Here is a 21998-nt window from a genome sequence, read left to right as displayed (position 1 = left end):
ATCCAGTACTAACTGATGTACTTGCACTGTAAGTCAGAATATGGTATGCATTATATTCCTGAAATGTTGAGGCATCCTCTGCTCTGTATGAGTCATTGCTGAGAAAGTGCATAGCTGCACACTATGGTGTGAATAGGACATGAATACCTTCATAACAGTCAACTAGTCAGTCACCATTGACCAAGCTTTTGCCTTCCTGCACATTAATTCCACTTCCCTGATCACTCTTTCCTTTTTATGTCTCTATTAATCCATTCTTTCTTCTCCTTTATTAATGTTTCCACATCTTTCCCTCCTCCTAGTGACTTTAAGGATGTAAAGCAGAGGTCGTCTTTAGGGAGCCCCCAAGGGAACACACAGAAATAGACATTTTGGCTAAAGGGTGTAAGTAAACGTGTAATGGAAGAGAGAAAGAAAGAGTCATAAACTGTATGTGCATGAGAGTGAGAGAGAGTTTGGAGACAAGGAGATCTTGGGAGACTGAGACCTCATCATCTCCCCAGAAGCAATGGTTATTTCTGGAATGCTGAGCACTGAGTTTTGACACACAGTAACTGCAGAACCACTGGTTGAAAGGCTAGAATTGAGTGGCATGCATACAAGGGCAGTTGGGATATGAGGATAGTCCTCAGTCATACTGTGATATTAGCGATGCTGACTGGTGGAGAGACGATACCCATCTCCTCTAAAAATGCACCCATTAACCTGCTCCCCTGGGGCAAAACAAATGAAGTGTGGGTCTTCATAGAAAGCAAATGCTTATACAGTACCTTCTTCTGTTGGAATGATGCTGTCAAACAGCTGTATGTTGGTGAGCAAAATGCCAGTATGATATCTGAAAATCAATAGTTCCTAGACAGAAGAATGCTTTTTTTCTTCTTCAATAAAATAGCCTAGAATTTGATGTAGCCACAATGGAATTAAAGTCCCCTCTTGACTGAATAACGCATTGCAAGTGTGTTCAGGTGGGCCAATGACCTTGTAAAGGAAATGGTAAAGGCCCTATGAAAAAAGAGAGGGAGAAAAAAAAAATCTGTGATAACCGGATGTAGGCAAATCAGAGGTATGCCTCCCAACCCCTCCCATATCTTTCCCTCTTTCTGTCATCTCGCCGCTTCAGCTCCTCTTGTGCACTGCGATTAGTCCATCATCTACCTGGCTCCTTATAAAACCGTGCCCACTCCCTCACAGGGGAAAACGACGCGTTCAACAACCGAGAGACGCTGACGTAAAAATGCCAGGTACTGAAAGAAAAATTCCCGCGCGTCTACCTCACGAGCCTACGCGCGCGCAAACAGGAGAGCATTTCACGCGCGGCAGATGCTTCCCGGTCCTCGCTGAGATGATGGCTATGTGGACGCTGTTCTGCATCCTCGCCATTGTGAAAAGTAAGTTATCTTGTCTATGGAAGAGAAACGCGTTTATGTGTGTGTGTGTGTGTGTGTGTGTGTGTGTGTGTGTGTGTGTGTGTGTGTGTGTGTGTGTGTGTGTGTGTGTGTGTGTGTTTTCTTTTTCCCGCGCCTAGTTAACAAGGCAACTTGTCGAACGTGATGTTTTATGTTTATGCTTTTAAAAAAGAGACAATTCACATTAATGAACATGAGCACTTATGTCCATAATTTAAATGTGCAAGATTTAGCCATTCAGGCTCATTTTCATCTGCAGTCCTTGACAGGTTGATGGCATAGAAAACATACAAAGTACATAAGCACATCAGCTCATAAGCATAGACAAAAGCTCATAAGCACATACAAATAATAAAACAATAACACAGCCATGTGGCATATAAAACATTAAAGAAACATACAGTCACATACATATGAGCACAGAAATAAACACAGACAATTATTAAAACAATAGCCCAGCCACTACTCCAGGTTATGACAACATGTTTGATGATCTAATAACCACTGTTTTATATATTTAGAATACGCAGACACATACGCAGGACGGACGTCTTTGACCGTTGCGCCGCGTCTCACGCAGGAGCGCTACGTTTTTTAGTAAAGGTCACGTTCGGCGTGAACGGCCTCTGCTTCGGTGGACCACGAATCAATACAATAGCCCTGTTGATGGGATTATTGCCATAATATTTCATTCGTGAAAACGGCACGTCACTTGAGTGTTGATGGATACATTGTTAATTTATTTTTCTAAACGTCACCTATGTTCTTTTGCGCACAGCCTGAGTTGTATATAATTTAGCTAACACATTAATAAGGAATAACGACGGTGGCATGTTGGGCGGTTTCTCATTGTGCGAAGAGGCGCTGAGCAGCGTTTATGGCATCATAAATGTGAATAATTTTTGAACGAGCCGCATCCTTTTATGTGCCATAACCACTAGCACTGCATAGATGTGATTTGTCATTTATGTATTACTTTAACATTGCCTAACAGGAATAGATTAGAGTACAACAGGGCTAAAAGCACGCATATGGTCACAAAGTGTATACAGATAATAAAAAAAAAAAGAATAATAATCAAAAAAGTATTTTTACTGAATATTGGTGAGCAACATAATTTGTGTGAAAATAAATAATAATAACGACAGGTTGTTTGAACATTCTTCATAACAAATCTATTCCCACCACTAAAGAAAACCAATGTGTTTTATGAAGTGGCTTTTCACTTATTTAACAGTTATTAAAAAACTTTTGATTTAATCACCTTGAATAAAACTGAAAATGACAAATAAATTTTGTCTCAAAATAAAAATTTCATTAGCTTAATACATTTGCAACATTTAAGAAATTTAATATTACATAAAATTACCTCAAATTCAAACTTTACACACAATATTCTCATGGATCAGGAGTATTTTTCAGTATATAGTGACAAACAGGTGTTAAGAAAAGTACTGTGGTGTTGTTGTTTAGTGTTTTGGGTGAAAATAAAATTAAAAGTGCCTTTAGCCCCACTGTATCCTACATAGTTGCAAAGATTGTTAACTTGATATGTTTATAGACCAGGGGCATTTAAGGCTTTAAAATGAATTATTACCACCTAAATGAGGAGACAGAAATAGGAATGTAGGTCTACATTTTTTAAGTTTAATATGTCCCCCTTCATAGCTATAATTATGGCATTGGACATGACATTAAAATAATTATGAACACACACACACACACACACACACACACACACACACACACACACACACACACACACACACACACACACACACATGTTGTGTTTCCATGTTTTATGGGGACTTTCCATAGACATAATGGTTTTTATACTGTACAAACTTTATATTCTATCCCCTAAACCTAACCCTACCCCTAAACCTAACCCTCACAGAAAACATTCTGCATTTTTAAATTTTCAAAAAACATAATTTAGTATGATTTATAAGCTGTTTTCCTCATGGGGACCGACAAAATGTCCCCACAAGGTCAAAAATTTCGGGTTTTACTATCCTTATGGGGACATTTGGTCCCCACAAAGTGATAAATACACGCTCACACATACACACACACACACACACACACACACACACAGAGAGAGATAAATTGTGGACTGGTGAAAATAGGTCCTTCTTTCTTAGGGTCAGACCCCAGAAGGGTAATTCAGTTCATTAGCTCTGACTACGAGCAATTGAGTTCAAGAACGAGTGACCGTCGGATGTGTGGTGAAGAGGATTGTTAGTGTCAGGAAAGAGGAGCGTCAAGGCTCAACCATCCCACATCTATTATGCCCACAACACTCTTTCCCTCTCTGAGAATGTAAAGATTATCTTAATGCCCAACGTAAAGATATAGTACATTAACATAGTGCACTAGACTCACTAGGAACTTAATGCAGTAACCCTGCAGTCAAATTTGATATTCATTAACTGAGTGGACTGAAAAGGTTGTTATTATGATGGACGGACATGCTTACAGGTTGTGATTATGGTTATGGTTATATAATACACAGATAAGGAGCATAGCAGAGATCTGTGGACTCAACTCTCATTAAGTGCTAGTCAAAAGCACTGACCTGTGCTATGTGTTTAGCTGTTTTAGCATACAGCACACTGTAATTCTGTTATTCTATTGTATTATTTTCCTGTAGCACAACATTATGAGCATGGTGCTATTAGCAACACCAAGGTCATGGGTTTGAATCCTAGGGAGCACACAATCAATGTGAATAGTGGTAACCTGCTGTTGTTACCTTAAATTGCTCTAACCCTTAAAATGTATTTTGTCCATGTAACCTATTGTAAAAAAGGGCGATGCAGTGATGTTAAATAATTTTGAGAAGAAATTCGAATCAAAACAGTTAATTTAGATGTTAAAATGAAGCACATTCTTATTCAGGTAAAATGTGTGTGTTTGTTTTTTTTGTTTTTTTTCAGTGCAATAAAATATATACTCTGAAATAAGTGCTAACTTGCAAATGTTGTCTCAAGGATCTTTTTCTACTTAATGTATCCCATAAATATTACAATATATAAAAAATATTTAAAAAAAATAGATATATATTTGTCAGGTTTACTCAAATTAAATATTGTTTATTTAGATGTTACCAGATACATATTTTAGGCAAACTGACAAAACATTTGTACAGTATATGCTACAACTGTTTACAAGTGTAGGGGAAAAGGCTCCCTAGCCACCTTTTAAAAAAAATATATATATATTTTAATCTGAACAACGTTCTGTTATTTGTTATTTTCACACACATTTTGCCTTGTGGCACCCCCGGCAGAGTTACTTTTCTGCGATTGATGAGGGCGTGGTCCAGGATATACCCACGGTGGGACCCAACACTGGTACCTTCTGCCCCTCTGCATAGTGTTGATGAGTCTCCTGGCCGAATACGCCAGAGAGCCCACAACCATACGCACGGGGGGGTTGGTGTGGGGGGTGGAGTGGATGTAAGAGGTGAGGAGGTAATCTGAGGCGGACCACCACAGGACCAATGACCTTGCCGATAGAAAACAATCCAATAAACTTGGGACCCATCTTACATGAGGGGAGACGAATGTCCTGGGAGGACAACCAAATCTTTTGCCTGCTCACAGGGGCTTAGACCAATGCCGGTGTGCTGATCTCTTAACACGAGCACCAGTCCATTAGAGGGCTTCTCTGGTGGCTTTCCAGGTGTGTCAGCACCTCTGTAAAAATGTGTGAATGGACAGGTCCTGAGCATCAGGGAAACTGAGGGAGCTGGTAGCCGAGGCTACACTGGAAGGGTGACAACCCTGTAGACGACGGCAATGAGTTATGGGCACACTCAACCCAAACTAAACTTTCCCTCTAAGAAGAAGGGTTATGGGAGGCCATATATCACAGGGGCTTTTCCAGTTCTTGGTTAGCTTGCTCCGCTTGCCCATTTGTCTGGGAGTTAAACCCAGAGAACAAACTCACTGTAGTCCCCCAGCTGTCGACAGAACTCTGCCCAAAAACATGACACAAACTGAGGGCCTCTGTCAGAAACCCCGTTTACCAGGAGGCCATGGATGCGGAAGACATTATTAATGACCACTACCACTGAATTTTGGGAGGGGAATAAAATGAGCCGCCTTCGAGAACCTGTTGCCATGGGAGGGGGTCCATGGCTATGTGTGACCAGAGTCTCGAAGGGACAGACAGAGTTTGGAGGAGCCCGGCCGTGGGGGTTACAGGCTGTCTTATTAGTCTCACAAACTGTACAAGCAGCAAAGAACTGGTGAATGTCCTGCTCAAGCGATGGCCACCAGAAACACTGTCTAATGAGCCTCTGAGTACAAGTAGCCCCCGGGTGGCAGACAATGTCATACATGTGACCCCACTGAAGGACGTGCGTTCAAACTGATTGTGAAACAAACAGCTTACCCACAGTGTTACGTAGCGCAGTGCAGACTTTAGCCTCCACCTCCCAGGATACCATGTCCACCACTTGAGGGGCGGGGAGGATGGTATCCACTGGGATGGTGGAGGTTTCGATTTTGAAACATCGAGATAAGGACTTGATGTTTTTGGAGCCCGGGCGATATGACGGTGAAATTAAATCATTTGAAATACAACGCCCAGCGAGCCTGCTTAGAGTGAAGACGCCACAGATGTACTTGATGTAGGTTCTTGTGATCAGTCCAAACCACGAAAGGTATCCCCGAACCTTCTAACCAATGATGCCACTCACCCAAGTCCAACCGGACAGCCAATAATTCCCAGTTACCGAAGTCGTAATTCTGTTCTGTGTTAAGCGGTGCAAAAAGAATGCACACAGATGCATCTTTCCTTCTGAGGGAGAGTGCTGTGAGAGGACCGCTCCAACACCGTCCTCGGACACATCCACCTCCACCACGAACTGACTAGCAGGTTATTAAAATAGGTGTGGTGGAAAACCACTCTTTAAGTATAGAAAACATGGTTCAGTCCGTGGAGACCAACAAAAGTAAATGCGTGTCGAGGTGAGATCCGTCAGGGACATGGCGAGTTAGCTATAATTTATTATAAACCTCCAATAAAAGTTGCCGATCTATGATGATCCCGACGCTGAGTCAGGCATTGATCAACTCGGATGGCCAGGCCCACCAAATAGTCATATCGAGGGGGATGATCCAAAGGATAAATCTCATCCTGGATAGTTTCAGTCCCCTCAAGAACAAGTCCCACATAGCATGATGGGTTGTGAAAATCTATCACATAGTCAGCTACCGATTGATTACCCTTGGACAGTCCTGATAAAATCCTCCCAGCCTCCCGAACTTGAGCTGCATTGTCAAACATTCTGTGAAGTTCCAAGGAGAAAGCTTCATAGGTTGAGCATTGAGGATGTTGGTTATCCCACACTGCTGTTCCCCATTCTCCAGTCCTTCAAGAGAGGAGCGTGATTCAATCTTCATCATGTCTGAGGAAAATATGGAGGGCTGCAAGTAGAGAACAGTGAGCATCGTGAGAAGCTCTGAGAGATCCCTCACCTGAGAATGGAGCTGGAGTGTGGAGGCACGCCACTGGGTGCCATGGGGCATGGAAAGACACCAAAGAAGATGGGGGTGTATGCTGCATGGGACTGGTATTGAGAGGATGATGGAGCTGCTGGACCACAGAGTTCCGCAAGCCATCATTTTCAGAGCACGGTTATAGGCAGAGATTTGATTTTGGTGTCGTCCAAGCAGAGCTCCTTGTTGTGTAAGGGTGGAGCGAAGAGTACTCTCCTCCGCTGGGTCCATGGTGGCCATTTTGGGTTAGGGGAGACAAAGGGACCCAAACACAGAGGGAAACAGTCAATGAGTTTATTAACAACAACGTTTGTAAAGTACAAGTGCACACGGCATCGGCCGCAGTGATGAGCTGAGTCAAAAGCTGCGGGCTAAGGAATGAGTGTGTTAGTATGATGAGTGAGTGCATTTTGGAAGTCAGGAGCAATCCGAAGAGAGTCCATTGAAGCTGGTGTGGAGCAAAACCCAGGTGAGTTTCTCCTCCGACACGTGGGCAGAGACCGAGGAATCCTCCTCCAAGGGAACTGGGTGACAATACAGGTGAAGGTGATGGCAAACTGGAAGGTAACCACACCTCTAGAGACAAGCAACCAACAGACACACGAGCAATCTCCAACTAAACAAGAGAGCATGGTAAAAACTTGACAGAAAACAATAAACTGGCAAAGAAAGAGGGTAAACACAAGGAAAAAGTAAGGAGTGCAATCAGTGAGAAGCAGGTGTAACGGGTGAGTAAATCATTGCCATGGTCAGCGTCTACTCGGGAATAAACAGCTTTCCATGAAAAGGCTGATCACGCGTGCTGGCTCCACCTGTGAGACACAAGGTAGAGATAAAAACAAACAACATTATGAGCCAGCACAAATGCCGGAACGTGACATTCAATAAGAAGAAATTTATTTTTCAATCTTGATAAACTTTATGACCAGAAAAAAAGGACATTTTCATATGGGCTATCACTTTGAATAAAAGCACCTGACAAATATGTAAATGTACACGTAATATGCTATTTATTAAAAAATAAAATCTCTTCTGGTATTCAGGTTGGTAACTAACTCTTTTTAGATAAAATCCCACCATTCTTTGCTTCACTTTCGACACACAAAAAAAACTATGTTAACTTAAAATCCTCTGGTTTTATTCAAGTAAAAACATTTTTTAACATCACTGAATCATCAGTAATGCACTAGATTACACCAACAAAGCTAATTTTAATGGTTAGATCAGGTACAAATAGCTCCTTAAAGGAATATTCCGTGTTCACTACAAGTTAAGCTCTATCGACAGTATTTGTGGCATTTAAAAATAGAAATAATTTTGACCTGTCCCTCCTTTTCTTAAAAAAAAAGCAAAAATCGTGGTTGCAGTGATGCACTTAGAATGGAAGTGATTGTTGAAATTATTTGAGGGTTTAAATGCAGAAATGTGAAGCTTATCATTTTATAAAAGTACTTACATTAATTATTCTGTTAAAACTCATGTATTATTGGAGCACTAAAATTGTTTAAATCATATTTTTTACAGTCATTTTAGGGTTTGTTGAAATTACATCATCATGGCAATGAAGTTGTAAAATTGGCAATAACTTTACACAGAAAATGTTAGCATGCATATTATGTCTTGTGGATACTTTTAAAACAGTGAGCATTTGAATGCTTATGGATCGGCCACATTCACTTCCATTATAAGTGCTTCACTATAACCCAGATTTTTGCTTTTTAAAGAAAAGGAGGGTAAAGTCAAAATATATTTTTGTGGTAATACATTTTATGCCACAAATACTGTTGATTGAAACTTGTATTGAACCAAATTTATTGGGAAAAATGTCTAATATGTGGTTCATAAGCTAACATCAATTCAAATTTCAGTCAAAAATATTATTTAATGGTTTCATAAAAAAAAAAAAAGGTTAGATTAGGTACACTGAAAGAATTGTAATCTAAAAATGTGCTTCTTGTGGTGACGTTTAAATTAAATGGTTTTACTCAAGTCAAAAATATGATTTCACCATTTACATCAATCTGAATACATTACGTTACATCAACAAAACTAATTTCAAGGAATAGGTTAGGTCAGTACCTCAAAGTAACAATTGCCGATGACCACTTTTTCACTGTATTTGTTTAGGCACCCACACAGCCAAAATATATGATTAATCAATATTCAGTTCCTCTCACCCTGTCCATTCTACTGATGCATTAACAGTAATTAGTGTCTAATTACACTGTTCTGGCATTGCTGAGCTAAGAGTCCTGCAGTTCGCCTTCTCTTTATTAAGGATGAGCAGATCTGGCAACGATTTGGACTAAGGCTGCAACTTGTGGTGTAGTAGTGACTGAACACACCCGGTCTCAAAAACTCATATTTACACTTAAATAATAGGTGTAAAAAAATATATATATTTATATTATGCACTGCCACCCCTCGTCACAGAGGTCAAAGTGTGTGGTTTAAAGAGTTTTACATCTTTTGCGTAAGTGTTTGTAGTCCTGTGAGTACCGGGATAAGCATTTTCATCGCAAGAGTAAATCTGCACTGCGTTTACTGAATACTGTACTGTATTAAACTGTATATAATGTATAATAATGCTAAGTGTCCTGATATTTAATAGTCCTGATAATGTGAATGTAATGTCTGATTCCACCAGTAAATTTATAGCATGGCAAACATTATTTTACTGGACAAACATACACATATTTTTGAAAAGATTAGTTTAGAAAAAATTTATAATTTATTTTAAGACCTAAAATATTAATTACAAATATTAAAATGTATGTAATCAGTGACAGTGTACAAGCATATGTATCTAACATAATTATGTCTTTTTCAGCTAGGCAGAATTATTAATATTTCTATTGTGGTGTCACCATTGTCCCCTGCTGTGCTGATTTAGTCCCAGTCCATCCCTGATTAATCATTTTATGCTTTAATTAACAGTTATTTTTGTTCTACAAAGTTTTACAAGTAATGAAAGGAAATATTTAACGTGTACTGAAAGTAATAATAATAATAATAATAATAATAATAATAATAATAAATTCAAACTTTTCATGATTCAGTCTTTGTTCAAAGTTTGTGAGAGTATAGAATTGTGAATTCATTTCTGTAAATCGAACCAAATTCTTACGCCGTTATCATTTCTTTTCTTTTTTTAAATCATATTTTAATAAAATACACTATTTTTTTTTAATATACGATTAATCAAAGATTAATCTATTATCAAAATAACTACTCAACTACCTCGACAAATAGCTGTTTCTAGCACACTCTTGAGAGTTGCTGTGTGCACCCAGGGACCTGGTGCTCATGCACCTCAAACGTCTAGGGCTTCGAGTCAACTGGGAAAAGAGAAAGCTCTCCCTGGTTCAAAGCTCTCTTTTCTCTGCATGGTCTTGATGATTAAATGCCTCACAAGCGGTGCTGAACTGCCTGAAGTCATTCAAGTGCAGGACAGCGGTTCCACTGAAACACTTTCAGAGGCTCCCGGGGCATATGGTATCCTCGGTGCTGCTCGAGTTGATGTATAAGAGACTGCTTCACCACTGGCTTCAGACTCGAGTCCCGAGATGGGCATGGTGCCACGACACATCACGTGGCCATCACGCCAGTCTGGCGCCACTTGTTCAGCCCTTGGACAGACCTTGCATTTCTGCGGGCAGGCGTTCCCCTACAGCAAGTGTCCAGACATGCCGTGGTCACGACAGACACCTCCAAGTTAGGCTGGGGCGCCTTGTGCAATGAGTAGTTGCAGCCAGCTCCTTTTTTACCTGTATGTCTTGGGAATGGAATGCTAATTCCACTCACTAATTCTCCTTGGCCTTTCCTCAAAGATCAGTGGTGTATGGGGCTCCCAAGAGCGACCCCTAGTGACACTACATCAACACAACATCTCGTTCGCTCCATCATTGAACGGAGGTTACAACAGTAACCGAGAAGTTTACAAACACAGAACATTGCCTTGTTGCGAAAGGGAAAAATCAATGAGACAGAGATGCTGGAAATGAATGGATGCATTCGTATGGTGGAACAGCTGGCAAACTGTGCCTTAGAAGAGTTGAACAAGAATCACAGTGGAGTATGTTTGTTTGTGTTGCTCAAAACAGAGACAGATCTCAAACCTGCAGGCATGCATACTAATCAAATTACATAATCGCAAACTTGTCCATGCATGTCATTTCCATTTGCACATGCGCATGAAGAGATGCACATTGTGAGAGGTCAATAAAGAACACTGCGCGAGTGTAGGTGCGGATGTGAGGTTCACCTCCTTGCCTATTTTTAGCATTGATTATTCACAACTCAGTGCCCACACAAATGCCTCCTCAAAGAGTATATGGACTCTCCCTTACTTTCGGTTAAACACACATCTACTTATCTCAACCCCCACCACTCCTCTGAGTGATAGAGTGGTGTCCCTTAAACATTTCTGTCTAATGGGCATCTTTGATATTTGAACACCCTTTTCTGTATTTCTGTTTTTGTAGATTGTGTAGATTGTGGTTTATATGTGCAGATCAACATCCTGCTGAGTTGTGGTCCTCTGATCTACATGCTTGGTCAACACTTAGCCGATCTAGTTAAGGAGCAGATCTGTGGATAACTCTTATCCACAGACCGTTTCAGCACCCAACACTAGTACTGACTGTTTACAAAGACACCATAAAGCAGGTTATTGTGAGAAAGCAGTGTTCATGTTTACATGCACGGTATAAGTGGCGTACTCCTTACTCCCATATACATGAAGCTCAGTCAGTAAGCAGTTTTCTCCACAGCATCGTACTTTCCCCAAGACGCTTGTTAAATAACAAACATAGTATCCAAGGAAGACTTAACTATTTTATTTTCTGTTGCTATGATTTATTTTCTAATGAAATAAATGTGAAATGATGTTGCTGTGGAGAAAGCTGTTTATTGACCGAGCTGCATGTATACGTGTTTAAAGAGTACACCGCTTAAACAGTGCATGTAAACGAGAACACTGCTTTCTCGCAATAAGCCACTTTCTGGTGTCCATGTAAACATAGTCAGAGAGGCTTTCCAATTCAACACAAATATCCAACCTGTTTGCCTTGCATGCTAATCTTTTACATCGAATGGCAGATCTATAAAAAAAAAATTAGACACTCTTGTTTTTTTTTTGTTGATGTTGAGTTGCTACATGCATTTAAAAATTAAATGATGTTAAATATATCAGATTATATTGGCCAACATATTCAAAGGCATCTGTTTTTGTCAGCACCTTTCTCTGTATGTATGTGAATGTGCTAATATGCATATTTTTAGGAAGTGCTGGCAGTGTGTGGAATGGGGTGATTTGGAAACTGTTGCTATTGTGTTAAGTGAGGTAAAAAGAGCATAGAGCCATGACTCAGCAAAGAACCTTATGATTATTTATCACTTTTCCTTATTCACTCTGTGTTCAACTCATCTCGCTGCTTTTTTTATTTATAATAGCTGAGCTAAAAGGCATGCTCAGATTATTTGCAGAGAAGGCTGTAAAAAGTAATTTGTAATGTATTCCATTAGATTACTCAAGGTCAGGAATGTAATCTAAGTACTTTGGATTACTTCTTCAGCACTGGAAGATTTTTTTCACTTGTTTTGACTATACAATTAAATAAGGAAAATACACTAAAAAAAGTTTTAGTAAATGCAGTTTTGCCCCTCAAGTAAATGTATCTTGTTTTAAATATTTAAAAAAAATATATATTTTGTAAGGAAATATTTCAAGAAAATATTTAAATTCTCATTAAGAATAAAATGAATAAAATATATTTGTGCCTTGTAAAAGATGCATGTAAAAGCAAGAAATAGCATTTAGCTTAGCATAATGAAAATTTACAAAAGGTTAATTATTTTTCTGCTCCAAACTTCAAAACCCCACAGAGCATAAAAAATTACATCTCTTTCTGATCGCATGTGAATTCTATTTATAGAATGAGGCAGAAAATATATTATTTGTAGCTTTATACCATATATGATGTTAAATGCTACATTTGTTAGCATTTCTTGTTAACCTAACTGCATAAAAAACATTGACAAGGCATGTAATCGGGTATTTATTGGATTTATCTGTCAAAGTGTTTCTAACAATTCTTTTTAAGGTGTAGAAACATGATGTAGCTGCTCTAAGCTTCCAAGGGAAAGTTCCTCACTGACTTCATATTCACCTTTTCACTCCCAACAGTGTGAAAGTGCTCGTATGAATGAAACGAAAGCTTTTCAAAAGCTCCTTGGATCGCATCATTGATATGGATACATGTTTTGCAATTGAACAAATTAAATATTAAATTAAACAAATTACAATAAAAGGAAACGTAATCTCTTCAGTAATCAAATACTTTTGAATGCAATTTTATTCTGATTATCAACAATTTAAATTGTAACTTTATACACTTTAGATTCTGTGTAGGAAAAGATTTTCAAGGAAAGTGTTACTATTCAAAACCTTTATTTTATCTGCCTCCAAAATAAGCTTTGAAAATAGCAGGTGACTTTACAGTATGGTGATTTTAAGAACATCGTAATGATTTATAAATTAAAAACACAACAAGCAGTTTACCCACAACTGAGATGTCATTAAGGAATGATAGCAAGTGAAAAAGACTGAGCGAGAGAAAGAAAGAGAGAGAGAAACGGCATACAAAGTAGAGAGACAAAGAATTGTTAATAACTCTATATCCATCTGTCTTAATTTAGCTGAAAATATAGCTAAAATGCAAATTGGTAACACCACTATTTGATATTCAATCAAAATGCTCACATGAATGAGCCTGGCCATTGTACATAGGCACATATACATTTATGGTGGTCAACCACACTGTAAAATAATCACTGTGTTCATTTTCAAAAGAAAATCATTTTAATAATTTCAAAAACAAAATCCTCTTTTAACTGTGAATATTTAAGAGGCAGGTTTATTAACAGTATTTCCAATGAGCTGCTTTTTGTAAAAATCCAGATGTGTCCAAGTCTTGTCAAGCCAATGCTCCTCTTAGATATGTGCAAACAAGCTGAAACAAGCCATTCCAAGTCAGCCAGACATAAAGCCTGCCAACACAAGTTAGACTAATTGTAAACACTTAATTTTCAAACAAAATGTTTTATTGTTAAAACAAGGAGCATAGTGATTGTACAGATTGCAGACAAACCCAAAATAACAGACAAGGTGTGTATAAAGGGAAGCATAAAAATACAATGGGTTCAGGGTGCTATCGTTCATACTAAAGCGCATTTATAGCAGGCACGGTGTGTTTCAATGGAGAATAAGAGTGGCAGGTGCTGTAAACTGATCTTTACCTCCAAGACTGTTTGGCCTTCAGAATCCAGAGGCGTTAACTTATTTAGGTCACTAATTTCTAAAGGGATAATTTATCCAAAAATGAAAATTCTGTCATAATTTATTCACACTTGTTTCAAACCTGTATGACTTACATTCTTCTGTGGAACACAAAACATCATGGTTACTGTTGTAACCTCCGTTCCCTGATGGAGGGAACAAGACATTGTGTCGAATGTACTGACAAAAGTGGTCTTTCTTGAGAGCCTCTTGTACCTCTGAACTTGAGAAAAGGCCAATGAAAAATTGCCAGACAGAATTTGCATGTCCCGCCCCCAAATATGGAGGCCCAAAGCTGCAAAAAAAAATAAAATAAATACATGTAATAATAAAAAAATACTTTTCTGTGTGCAACATGGAAATGAGGGAGGCGGTCCTTGCATAGCTCCAGTGCATCATTGGTTGAGAGCTCAATAGTACTTATCAAAAGCAAATAAGATGGACGTCCCACCTTAGCACCCTCTGACTCGCACCGATTTAGAATATGCAGGGAAACGTTTTGCAGAGAGTCTAACAATCCAGGATGTGCTAATACATTCATACCAGCCTACAGCTCTCCTAAACCATCAATAAGCATCTATACTCTAAATGAAAAATAGTAATTTGATGCGTGGTTATCTACTTCATTCACTAAGTTGCGCAACACTCAAGATATATGTGAAGCATCAGCTATAGATTTTTTTTTACAAATTTTATTGCAGAACTTATATATACATATATACATAAACTATCAGGGAAATGAAACGTGGTTGTATCTTTTACAATGAACAATCATAACAACAGAAATCAATATTATGGATTTGCGGACATCAAAATATGAAGTTATATACACAGAAAAAAGAAAAGGTTAAATCATATAATTGATGAAACTTGCTCATTTTGTGGTTTTGTTGAAGAAACAGCTGCCCATTTATTTTGTGATTGTAGTATAACCAGTAAAACTTGGATTGATTTAAGCTCTTGTGTTTTTAGCCACACAAATAGATATGGCTATGACCTTACATCACATCAAAACAAGTCATGAGTAAAACGCTTCAATCTACTATAAGCCAGTGGTAAGGACCAGCCCACATAATTATCATACAAGAGACAGAAATGTAAGAATAAATAAAAAAAATAAATACATGTTGGAATATTTAAATATGGAAATAAATACAGGTGTGAATAAATAAATACATAAATAAATAATAATAAATAAAAAAATGAATTAATAAAAAATGTTTTAAAGAATAAAAATAAAAAGATAAATTCATAAATAAACAAAAAAAAAGTCTACAAAAATAAATTCGGGAATAACTTTCATTAAAAACTAATTATATTTTTTTTATCAAGACATTTATTCTTTTATTTATTTTATTATTATTACATTTACATTTACATTTATTCATTTGGCAGACGCTTTTATCCAAAGCGACTTACAAAAGAGGAAGAACATCAGCGAATCATCTTAGGGAGACAGTGGTACAAAAAGTGCCATATTACAAAATTGTCTTGGGAGGCAAAGAGATCTACCTGTGCCATGCTAAACTGGTCCCAAATCAGCTGGACCACCTGGGGGTGGAGCCTCCACTCTCCGCCGGGTGAAACCTGTCGCGACAGCGCGTCCGGTGCTGTCTGAACTGATACGCATGGCCATCGAACGCAAACTGTAGGAAGGGGCGGTGTCGAGGCAAGATGGAGACGTGGAAGTATGCGTTTTTCAGGTCTACCTCCATGAACCAATCTTGATGCCAAACACAGGTCAGAATCTGTTTCTGCATGAGCATTTTGAACGGGAGTTTGTGTAAAGCCCGGTTTAGAACTCGCAAGTCCAAGATTGGCAGCAACCCACCGCCTTTTTTGGGTACGATAATGTAAGGGCTGTAGAAACCCTTTTTCATCTCGGTTGGAGGGACGGGCTCTATTGTGTCCTTGAGTAACAGGGTTGTAATCTCTGCCCGTAATGCGCAGGCGTTCTCGCCGCGCATCGAGGTGGATCGAATACCACTGAAATGAGGCGGGAGCCTTGCAAATTGAATTACGTAGCTGAGTTGGACGGTCCTGGCAAGCCAATGCGACAGGTTGGACAGCGAAAGCCATGCATCCACAATTTTTTAGGTACCAGGTGGGGCTCATCCCGAGGCTTGGCTGCTGAGAAAAGACTCAAAGTACTTACCTTGCTCTAATAAGGAATAAAAATAAGGAAAATAAGAATTTTCCACCGGGGGATGGAGTGAACACCTGACTTCCTGGGTCTTCCGTCTCAGGAGCACTTAGGAGCTTTCCGGGTCCTAGAAGGGTTCCAGGAGACGGGGGGCGTACGCCGCCTGTGGGTCACTCAGGGCTGAGCTGTCTGATTTTTAGCCGCAGGGGGACGCCCTCGACGGGCAGACGCCGCGCCGTTGCATGATGTGGGAAATAGCCTCCATCTGCCTCTTCACCGCTGAAAACTGCTGGACTAAGTCATCTACGGTGTCGCCGAAGAGGCCAAGCTGGGAGATGGGGGCATTGAGAAAGCGTTCCTTGTCAACGTCGTGCATCTCGACAATTTTCAGCCAGAGGTGGCGTTCCTGGACCACGAGGGTGGCCATCGCCTGCCCGAGGGCCCACGCTGTGACCTTCGTGGCTCTGAGAGCGAGGTCTGTGGCAGAGCGCAGTTCCTGCAGCACATCGGGGTCGAGACTACCCAGGTGTAGTTCTTTAAGTGCCTTGGCTTGGTGGACCTGCAGGAGAGCCATGGAATGCAGGGCGGAGGCGACCAGCGACGACATCATCCTACAGGCCTTGGAGGGTGTACCAGGCGATCCCGCCATGTGGCAGTGTTCTCGGTGCACAGGTGGATGCCGCTGATGATGTGCCGTAGATCCAACAGCAGTGTTTCACCAACAGAGGTAAGTGGAACAGTGAGACTCAGCTTGATGCTGCACAACCGCTCGGATCCAAAGAAAAAATCTGACTGACAGACGCACGACCGCTTCCCTTTATACCCTTATGTCCGGGGGTGGGACATGCAAATTCTGTCTGCCAATTTCTCATTGGCCTTTTCTCAAGTTCAGAGGTACGCGAGTCTCTCAAGAAAGACCCCTTGTGTCACTACATTCGACACAACGTCGAGTGAGTGACAGAAGGGGAACTAGATGTTAAAGCTGAAGTATGTAACTTTTTCTGTTAAAATAGTTTCTTCTATCCCTCTTAATATGTAGGGACAACATTAGCAAACCATAGGTAAATTTTCTTGAAAACTGTAAGCACTGTGTTTTTGTTGCGCTATGAAAATTGCTCTGTTTGTTTGGAGCAATCCATTTAGACCCACCCCAACAATGTTACTCAACCAATGGCATGAATTGGGGCAGGACTATCTCTTTGTTAGACCAATTGCAGATTAGGGCTGAGTGATTAATCAAATTTTCGATTTTAATTTCGATTATGGCCTCCGATGATTATGAAAACAAAATTATCGAGATAAAACAATTATTGTGCCGCATTCCATTTCGCAATGTTCTCGTTTTGTCTTTTTAAAAACTGCACACCCTTTTCCTTTACAGCGGTGTGCTTTTGCCCCTCCCTAAAAGGCCAAACTCATTCCTCACGAGGCTGTGGCATGTTTAGTACAGATCGAGCCAAGATGACAGAAAGAAAGCCTTTGGTCGACAAGAAATGTAAAATCATTTCAGCCATTTGGAAACAATTTGGTTTCAAGGAGTCCAATGTGGAACAAAACTTTTTTTTGCAAGATTTGTTGCATGGTGGTGTCTGCACCACATATACAACCAATTTGTTTAATCATCTGAAATTCAATCACAAAGTGCTTTATGACCAAACTATAAACAAACAAAAACCAAAGAAAAGTAAAGCCCCATCGTCTTTTCCACTGCAACACAGTCATCGATTAAGGACAGTTTTTATAATTCAACCGCCTACCCATCCTGCTCTCACAGACATAAAGAAATAACAGATGCCATCACATTTTTCATAGCAAAAGTCCAGTCCGGTTAGCACTGTTAGCAACCAAGGATTCAAGAAACTGGTAAACACCTTGGACAAGTGTTGCCATCACGACACCATTTCACCAGAGTTGCACTGCCTGCCCTTTATAATAAATGCTGTGAGGATGTTGCAAATTATGTGTCTACAACCGAATACTTTGCCACTACAATGGACATATGGTCAAGCCGCACCATGAAGCCTTACATCAGTCTTACTATTCATTACATCAATGCCGATTTCAATCTGAAGACAAAGTGTCTCCAAACAGCGTTTTATCCTGAAGACCACAAAACATCATCCATGGGCTGAGTGAAGTGATGGCTGCATGGGGCTTCAAGGAGGACAGCTCATCTGTATCACTACGGACAATGCCTCAAACATAAAGCTAGCGGCTGACGTAAATGGATGGATGAGGCTCCAGTGCTTTGGGCATAGACTTCACTTGGCCATAGGTTAGTAGGATTCCTTCCTCCTGATTGTTCTTAATATTTAATTCTAACAACAACAAGAATAATAATTAACTAACATGGTAAGCTACTCTGTGATGATCTCTCTTATTTTCTCTCTCTCTCACACACTATTAATGATAAATAATAATAATAATAATATGTAATTAACATATGTCATGTAAGCTACTCTGTGATGATCTCTCTCTCACTCACACATGCACGTGCACACATACACGCACTGAATTCCAAATGATACTTTAATGAAGGTTATGGTGATCATCGTGATATATATATATATATATCCCCATATATATATATATATGGGGATCTGCAAGAAGCTGGTCAGCAGCTTTTCCTATAATTGAAATAAAAAGAGCACAGAAGAAGCTGAATCTGCCTGAACACTCGCTAAAGACAAAATGTCCAACCAGATGGGGATTTAGGCAGGCCATGATCAACAGGGTCATGAGGCCACAGCAGAAGGCCATTGCCCTGGTTTTTTCAAATTACCGAAAAGTCAGACATCTCATCCCCTCTTGGCAGGATATTGATGTACTAGAGGCCATCAAGAAGTCGCTCAGCCCTCTGGTTTAATTCACAGATGCACTTTCTGGGGAAAAAGTCTTTTCAGTGTCTTTTTTTAAACCAAACCTACACCTCTTCAACAATTTTGGCAGTGGACCAAAGAAGAAGAAGAAGAAGAAGGGCTTGGGCAGTCTCTTCAAAGTCACTGTAGGCAAAGCTTCAGGACCCACTCTGCAACAGAATCAGGCCATAGCTCTTGAGCTACAGTCCTACCTTCAGGCAGGGACACTGGACGCTGAGGAGGACCCCCTGGATTGGTGGAGGGAAGTACCTGTGCATCCCAGCCACAAGTTCCTCTTCAGAGAGGGTTTTCAGCACAGGAGGAAATATTGTCACCTTCCTGTGCTTATCTCTGAAACCAGACCATGTAAACAGGCTGGTGTTTCTGGCTAAAAACCTTTAAGAGATTACTTCGAGATTACTACAGTCACTGACTGGAATATGTTGAATATAGTTACCATATGTTGAATATATAGGAGTTTTCAGTAGGTTGTGACAGTGCACTACAACATATTTGATATAATTAATTTTGGGCTAATTGTTTTTTATTTATAATTGTATGTATTGAATAAATGTTTAGTAGTTTTCAGTTAGTTGTGGAAGTGCACTAAAATAGTTGATCTTATCTATTTTGATCTAATACATTTTTATTTATTATTTTTACATTATTTAAGTAATTATATATATATATATATATATATATATATATATATATATATATATATATATATATTTTTTTTTTTAATTCTGTTGAATTCAAGGAAATCCACTGTTAAAAATATTAATCACAATTTTTTATAAAAACGTTCAATAAATGCATGATGTTTCAAAAGTCAATGAGTAATCGTGTTTAATAATCGTGATCTCAGTATTGACCAAAATAATCATGATTATGATTTTTGCCATAACCAAGCAGCCCTATGGCAGATGGGGCATATTCAGAAAGCAAAGAAAAAAGTTTGGTTTTGCAATTCCTTTTGGTTGCTCTACTGGTGCACAAATTACATCAGCTTTAAGCAGAATGACGCAGTCACCATTCACTTTCATTCTATGGATAAAAGAGGCATGAATGTGATTGAGGCATCTCCTTTTGTGTTTAATAAAGAAAGAATGTAATTTAGGTTTTGAACAACATGAGGTTGAGTAAATGATGAAAGAATTTTCATTTTTGAGTGAACTGTCCCTTTAAGCACAAATGAAAATTCCCTTTACTGTCCCTTTAAATCAAAATTACTTATATAAAATTTTGTACTGTTTTTTTGCAGCTAGATCAAACAAAAAATACACCAAAGATATAATTGTGTTTATAGCACTATTATATTTCAGGAAAACATTATGAAAAAAGGCAATTTAACATTGCCTGGTAAAAATAAAAGTGACATCAAAATGCAAAAACATATTTTGAGATGTAGAATTCAGGGACATATTGTCAGCTAGGATTATCTTAAAAAGAAGACAATGTCAGCCAAATAAGCTTATGAGGCAGACTCCACTCATGTCCTTGTTGAACAAATGCAGTATGTGTGATGCACTGCAATGTGCAGTAATACAATAGCTCTCTATGACCTGCAATTTGTTTGGCCTGTCTTTGGAAGCTTTTACCATTATGAGTGTACTTTAGATGCATAGATCAATACAGTCAGCTTGAAGCATCTGTATATACAGTAATACACATTTTCTTATTCTTCATCAATTGACTTTCTTTTTCTGTCTTCCTTTTTTCTTTTCTTTTCTCTTTTCTTTCCTTCTCTTTCTTGTTTTTCATTCTTGTTTCTCAAATGGCTTACTGTAGACATGCAGTGAATAAATATAGCACATCATGTAATACCCATCATGGAGAGAATGATTTTGTGCTGAGGATTTTATTCCTAAATTATTAGCTATTCTTAGCTAGACTCAGTCAATGTACGGTATGTGATTGTGTGCTTTTGCACACCTCATACATATGAGATTGTTTGTATGAGATATAATTTTTAAGAATGTAAAATTTTTCATCTTCTGTTGTTCGATTCTAATACATTTACTGAAATACCATCAGTCTAGATATGCATGAATAAATGGTGTATACATCTGCATTTACATGTATTAATTTAACAGACCAAAAATCTGTTATGGTTTTATCCAAAGCAACTTATAAATGAGAATAATATAAGCAGAAGTGATTAATCCAATAGAGGACACAGTATAATTTTCCATAAATACTAGAGCAGGGGTTGGCAACCTTTTTGACATGGAGTGCCATTTTTTATTTTCCTGGTCAATGGACGTGCCGCTGCTTATTTGTTTACTGATCATGAAATTGTGTGGAATCTTAAATATTTCCTATATAATTTAATATATTTTTCAAAATCACGCAGAGAAATAATTACTAGCATGCAAGCAACAGCGAGAGAGGAGCAGGCTATTTTATTTTAAGAAGTTTTCGCACCTGCATTCCAATATACATCTTGATGTAATCCTTCCTCATGATCACGAAACATGTTTTCATCAGCTGAATGGGAGGCTAAACACTACTGAAGTAGTGCGATTCACCGAAAAGGGCTAAAATTGTGACGAGACCCAATTAGCTCATGGGTCTCGTCACAATTTTAGCCCTTTTTGGTGAATCGCACCTGCAGAAACGTTGTGTTGATTGAAGGGAAACAAGGGGTCTTCCTTGGGAGCCTCGCGTACCTCTGAACTTGAGAAAGAATTTACATGGCCCAGAATTTGCATGGTCAGGTTTTTGCACTGAGGAGCCGAG

The 21998-nt window shown here is 39.0% G+C and overlaps 1 protein-coding gene across 1 annotated transcript in view; it reads left to right on the top strand.

The window, feature by feature from the left end:
- The first annotated feature begins 1240 nt into the window (after nt 1-1240).
- Nucleotides 1241-21998, top strand: part of LOC127655923 (neuronal acetylcholine receptor subunit beta-2-like) — a 49635-nt gene continuing 28877 nt past the window's right edge. The window contains exon 1 of the mRNA XM_052143997.1: nt 1241-1388. Within this exon, the coding sequence (XP_051999957.1) occupies nt 1343-1388 (46 nt within the window). The 5' untranslated portion in view covers nt 1241-1342. The remainder of the gene's footprint in view (nt 1389-21998) is intronic.

The sequence above is a fragment of the Xyrauchen texanus genome, chromosome 15 (assembly GCF_025860055.1).
Source record: "Xyrauchen texanus isolate HMW12.3.18 chromosome 15, RBS_HiC_50CHRs, whole genome shotgun sequence".
NCBI lineage: Eukaryota > Metazoa > Chordata > Actinopteri > Cypriniformes > Catostomidae > Xyrauchen > Xyrauchen texanus.
This window is presented reverse-complemented; position numbering and strand designations above follow the sequence as displayed.